General features: G+C 43.5%; 1 protein-coding gene across 1 annotated transcript; it reads right to left on the minus strand.

Annotated features, from left to right (window-relative positions):
• Positions 1 to 4977: 4977 nt before the first annotated feature.
• LOC148006525 (large ribosomal subunit protein eL33) lies at positions 4978 to 5478 on the minus strand. The gene has a single exon (XM_087655157.1). It carries the CDS (start codon positions 5412 to 5414, stop codon positions 5082 to 5084), a length of 333 nt encoding a protein of 110 aa, XP_087511283.1. The 5' UTR covers positions 5415 to 5478; the 3' UTR covers positions 4978 to 5081.
• Between the last annotated feature and the right edge of the window lie 246 nt (positions 5479 to 5724).

Consider the following 5724-nt stretch of genomic DNA (forward strand, 5'->3'; position numbering starts at 1 on the left):
TTTGCCTGTCTCAGCTCTCACTCCTGAACCAGCATTTCTTGTACTATATTTTAAGTGTGACTCATTTAATAGAATTGTCCAAAAGGCATATATATGCATACATTTTCTTTCTTTCTTTCACCATATTATAGCTATAGCTGCTCAGCTCTTACACACACACACATACACACATGCACACACATATATAAATATATATTATATTATATTATATTATATTATATTATATTATATTATTTATGGGGCTGGAGAGTTAGCCATCAGTCAGCAAGCACTGGCTGCTGGCATAGAGGATCTAGGTTAAATTCCCAGTTCCCACAGGGTGCCTCACAACTGTCTGTAACTCTAGTTCCAGGGGGTCTAATGTTCTCTTCTGGCCTCTGTAGGCACCAGGCACACATACATACATATAGGCAAAACACACTCGTGCATATAAAGTAAATCTACAATTTTATTAAATCTATTTTGTAGAACTAGAGTTTCATAAAGGTTACTCATTGTCAGAGCCCGAATGTGCAGAACTAGAGTTTCATAAAGGTTGCTCATTGTCAGAGTCCAGATGTGCAGGGCGGGACATGCCTGAGGGAGAGCCAGAGATAGGACTTGCCAAACCAGCTATCAGCCCCAAGGACACTGACCATCCGTAGCTACCCCCTCCCCTTCCTGAGTGAGATGAGCCACCCTACCTGCCCGCCGAGCTGCTGGAGAGCACGTACTCCTTGCTGATGTAATTTCGCACCGAAAGTAACTGTGCACCATTTGAACTGACCAATCATGTGTAACCTCTCGAATGCCCCTTACCTCCCCTATATAAACCCCCGAGTTTGGAAGCTCGGGGTTGATTCCTCTGTCTCCTGTGTGAGATACGTGTCGACCCGGGATCCCGCTAAGACCCAGATCTCGTTAATAAAGCTACCTCTTGCTGTTACATCAAGAATGGCTCCTCGTAAAGAGGACCACTCCTCCACTGTTGGTGGGATTGCAGACTGGTAAAACCATTCTGGAAATCAGTCTGGAGGTTCCTCAGAAAATTGGACATTGTACTACCTGAGGACCCAGCTATACCTCTCTTGGGCATATACCCAAAAGATGCCCCAACATATAAAAAAGACACGTGCTCCACTATGTTCATAGCAGCCTTATTTATAATAGCCAGAAGCTGGAAAGAACCCAGATGCCCTTCAACAGAGGAATGGATACAGAAAATGTAGTACATCTACACAATGGAATATTACTCAGCTATCAAAAACAATGACTTTGTGAAATTCGTAGGCAAATGGTTGGAACTGGAAAACATCATCCTGAGTGAGGTAACCCAATCACAGAAAGACATACATGGTATGCACTCATTGATAAGTGGCTATTAGCCCAAATGCTTGAATTACCCTAGATGCCTAGAACAAATGAAACTCAAGACGGATGATCAAAACGTGAATGCTTCACTCCTTCTTTAAAAGGGGAACAAGAATACCCTTGGCAGGGAAGAGAGAGGCAAAGATTAAAACAGAGACTGAAGGAACACCCATTCAGAGCCTGCCCCACATGTGGCCCATACATATACAGCCACCCAATTAGACAAGATGGATGAAGCAAAGAAGTGCAGGCCGACAGGAGCCGGATGTAGATCGCTCCTGAGAGACACAGCCAGAATACAGCAAATACAGAGGCGAATACCAGCAGCAAACCACTGAACTGAGAATAGGACCCCCGTTGATGGAATCAGAGAAAGAACTGGAAGAGCTCGAAGGGGCTCGAGACCCCAAAAGTACAACAATGTCAAGCAACCAGAGCTTCCAGGGACTAAGCCACTACCTAAAGACTATACATGGACTGACCCTGGACTCTGACCTCATAGGTAGCAATGAATATCCTAGTAAGAGCACCAGTGGAAGGGGAAGCCCTGGGTCCTGCTAAGACTGAACCCCCAGTGAACTAGACTGGTGGGGGGAGGGCGGCAATGGGGGGAGGATGGGGAGGGGAACACCCATAAGGAAGGGGAGGGGGGAGGGGGATGTTTGCCCGGATACCGGGAAAGGGAATAACACTCGAAATGTATATAAGAAATACTCAAGTTAATAAAAAAAAAAAAAAAAAAAAGAATGGCTCCTCATGATTCCTGGGGGCACCCCACCCTACGATCGGAGCGAGAGACGCGGCTCCCCGTTTAGGGATACACTCTTTCAATTTTATTTATACGAGTACACTGTGGCTGTCAGACACACTAGAAGAGGGCATCAGCTCCCATTGCAGATGGCTATGAGCCACCATGTGGTCCTGAATTGAACTCAGGACCTCTGGAAGAACGGTCAGTGCTCTTAACCACTGAGCCATCTCTCCATCCCTACAATTTTTTTTTCTTTTCCTTTTTTCGGAGGTGGGGACCGAACCCAGGGCCTTGTGCTTGCTAGGCAAGCACTCTACCACTGAACTAAATCCCCAACCCCATCCCTACAATTTTTAAAACCATTTCCTTTTGGTGAGTTAGCTCTCTATGGTGAATAAGCCAATTCAAGTCAGATATATGTGTGTGTATACACACACACACACACACACACACACACACACACACACACACACACACAAGTTTATTGGGGAAGCTGCTCTGGAGTGGGCAAGTTCCCTGGCCCCAAGGAAGGAGATCAGGGAGATCAACATGATCAACATGGGAAGGAAGAAAGGAAAGGGATGGGGGGGAGGGGCGCATAAGCACAGGGAGAGGGAGAGAAGGGAGAAAAAGAGAGAGGAAAGCTCAGGGAAACCAAAATGTCTGGATTATATAGAGAAGAGCCTCTAGGGGAAGGCAGCCCAGCCCACAGGGTTGGGGGCAGGGTATGCCAGGTAGGGACTGAGGGAGGCTGGAAGAACTTAGAGGCGAGGTCTGCTTTGGTATGTCTGAAACTAAATACTTTTTAGAATATTAAGTCTTATTAGTTTAAAACAAGTGTATTAAGAAGTATAAAATAGGGGGCTGGGGATTTAGCTCAGTGGTAGAGCGCTTACCTAGGAAGCACAAGGCCCTGGGTTCGGTCCCCAGCTCCTAAAAAAAGAACCAAAAAAAAAAAGAAGTATAAAATAACCAGGTATATGTTGGTACATACCTATAATTCCAGCTCTCAAGGCACCATTTCAAGAAAACCATGAGTTTGAGCCAGTCTGGGTTACATAACAAAATTCTGTCTTGAAAAACAACTAAACGTATTGTTCTACTTTACTTTCTTTTCTTTTTTTCCCTCCATCTTTATTAACGGGTATTTTTTTTTTTTTTTTTTTTTTGGTTCTTTTTTTCGGAGCTGGGGACCGAACCCAGGGCCTTGCGCTTCCTAGGTAAGCGCTCTACCACTTGAGCTAAATCCCCAGCCCCGTTAACGGGTATTTCTTATTTACATTTCAATTGTTATTCCCTTTCCCGGTTTCCAGGTCAACATCCCCCTAACCCCTCCCTTTCTCTATGGGTGTTCCCCTCCTCATCCTCCCCCCATTACTGCCCTCCCCACAATGATCACGTTCACTGGGGGTTCAGTCTTAGCAGGACCCAGGGCTTCCCCTTCCACTGGTGATCTTACTAGGATATTCATTGCTACCTATGAGGTCAGAGTCCAGGGTCAGTCCATGTTTAGTCTTTAGGTAGTGGCTTAGTCCCTGGAAGCTCTAGTTGCTTGGCATTGTTGTACATATGGGGTCTTGAGCCCCTTCAAGCTCTTCCAGTCCTTTCTCTGATTCCTTCAACGGGGGTCCCGTTCTCAGTTCAGTGGTTTGCTGCTGGCATTCGCCTCTGTATTTGCCGTATTCTGGCTGTGTCTCTCAGGATCTAGTTTACTTTCTAATGCTATGGTAGACACCATGACCAAAGCAACTTGGGGAAGAAAGGGCTATTATTATTATTGTTGTTGTTGTTATTATTATTATTATTATAGTTTATAGTCCCTCAGGAAGGGAAGAGGGAAGTCAGGGCAAGACCTCAAGGCTGGAATCTGAAGGCAGGAGCGAGCAGAGGCTAGGACAATGCTGCCTACTAGCTTGCCCCTAATAGCTCACTCAGTTTGCATTTTAATACCACCCAGGACCGCCTGCCAAGGGGGAGGCCACAAAGCGCCAGGCCCTCCCCCATCAGTCCTTGCAGGCTTGCCTACAGACCAATTCAACGGAGAGATTTTCTCAGCTGAGGTTCCCTCTTCCCAGAAGACTTTAGCCTGGGTCAATTCGACAGAAGCTAAGCAGCATGGATTTCTGGGTTTGTTTCTTTTTAAATTACTTTAATGTTTCACACTCTCTTAAACCCACCCTGTTTTCTCCTTCTCAAAACCTGGGCCTACACAGAAGTAGGTCTCCAACCCTCTTCTTACTTTTTAGCCTGAGACAGGGTCTTGCCAACTTGCCCAGACTGTCCTTGAACTCACTCTGTAGCTCAGGCAGACCTTGAATTGGGATGGTCACGGTTCAGTCTTCTATGCAGTTTGTTACAGGCCTGCACCACACATAAGTTCAGCTCAACTAAAATGATTACATTTTTATTCTATGTGAAAGATATTTCCATCTTGTATAAATAAGACCTTCCTCTCTAAATTTCAAAATATTCAGTATTGTAATTATATATCCAAAGGAGAAATAATGTCTTTATTGATTGAAATTTGAAACTGAAACCTTAAATATTAAGCAAAATAGCTATAAATCAATACATTTCATCCTGAAATTCTTGCTAGCCCTCATGAAAATAGTTTTCACTGCTCCAAATTATCATGTTTTGGAGGTAGTTGTTGGTTTAGTTTATTATTATTATTATTATTATTATTATTATTATTATAAGATTTATTTATTTTATATATGTGAGTACACTGTCTCTGTCTTCAGACACACCAGAAAAGGGCATCAGATCTCATTACAGATGGTTGTAAACCACCATGTGGTTGCTGGGATTTGAACTCAGGACCTTTGGAAGAGCAGTCAGTGCTCTTAACCACTGAGTCTTCTCTCCAGCCCTAGTTTATTATTTTTTTTTTTTTTTTTTTTTTTTTTTTTTTTTTTTTTTTTTTTTTTTTTTTTTACAAGAGCACAAATCTACTTTTATTTATTTACTCTCCATTAGTTTAAATCCGGGATGGGTACAGCATCACACGGATTCTGTGTCCAATGGCCTTTGCAGGAAGGTTGCTTCGGAATTTGGCACGAACCATGCCACTGTTTCCATGGGCCCGAGTTACTTTTCCCCAGATCACTCTGGTTTTGTTTGGTTTGCCTCCAGGAGTCACTGTATTGTTTTTTGCTTTGTACACATAAGCACACCTCTTGCCTAAGTAGAACTCAGTTTCATCTCGGGCATAAACACCTTCAATTTTAAGAAGAGCCGTGTGCTCTCTTTGGTTCCGGAGGCCTCGCTTGTAGCCAGCAAAAATGGCCTTGCACCACAGCCTTCCAGACATACTTGTTTTTTTAGAAGTCCTGTTCCCAGCAGGCCTCCAAAGACGCCAAGATGGCGGAAAGAGCCCTAGTTTATTATTTTTATTTTATGATTATTTCATTGTTTGTTGTTTTTGAGACAGAGACCCATTCAGTCCAGGTTGGCCTTCTGAATTTGATATTTAATTAAAACTGCTCTAGAGTTCCCAATTCTCCTGCCCCTACCTTCAAAATACTGGGATTAGGTTATAGGCATATGCCACTAGGTCAAGTCTCAATTAAAATTTTTTGTTTGTTTCAATTTATTTATTTAGTGTGTGTCTCTGTATGTTT

Source organism: Rattus norvegicus, chromosome 3 (genome assembly GCF_021556685.1).
Source record: "Rattus norvegicus strain SHRSP/BbbUtx chromosome 3, alternate assembly SHRSP_T2T, whole genome shotgun sequence".
NCBI lineage: Eukaryota > Metazoa > Chordata > Mammalia > Rodentia > Muridae > Rattus > Rattus norvegicus.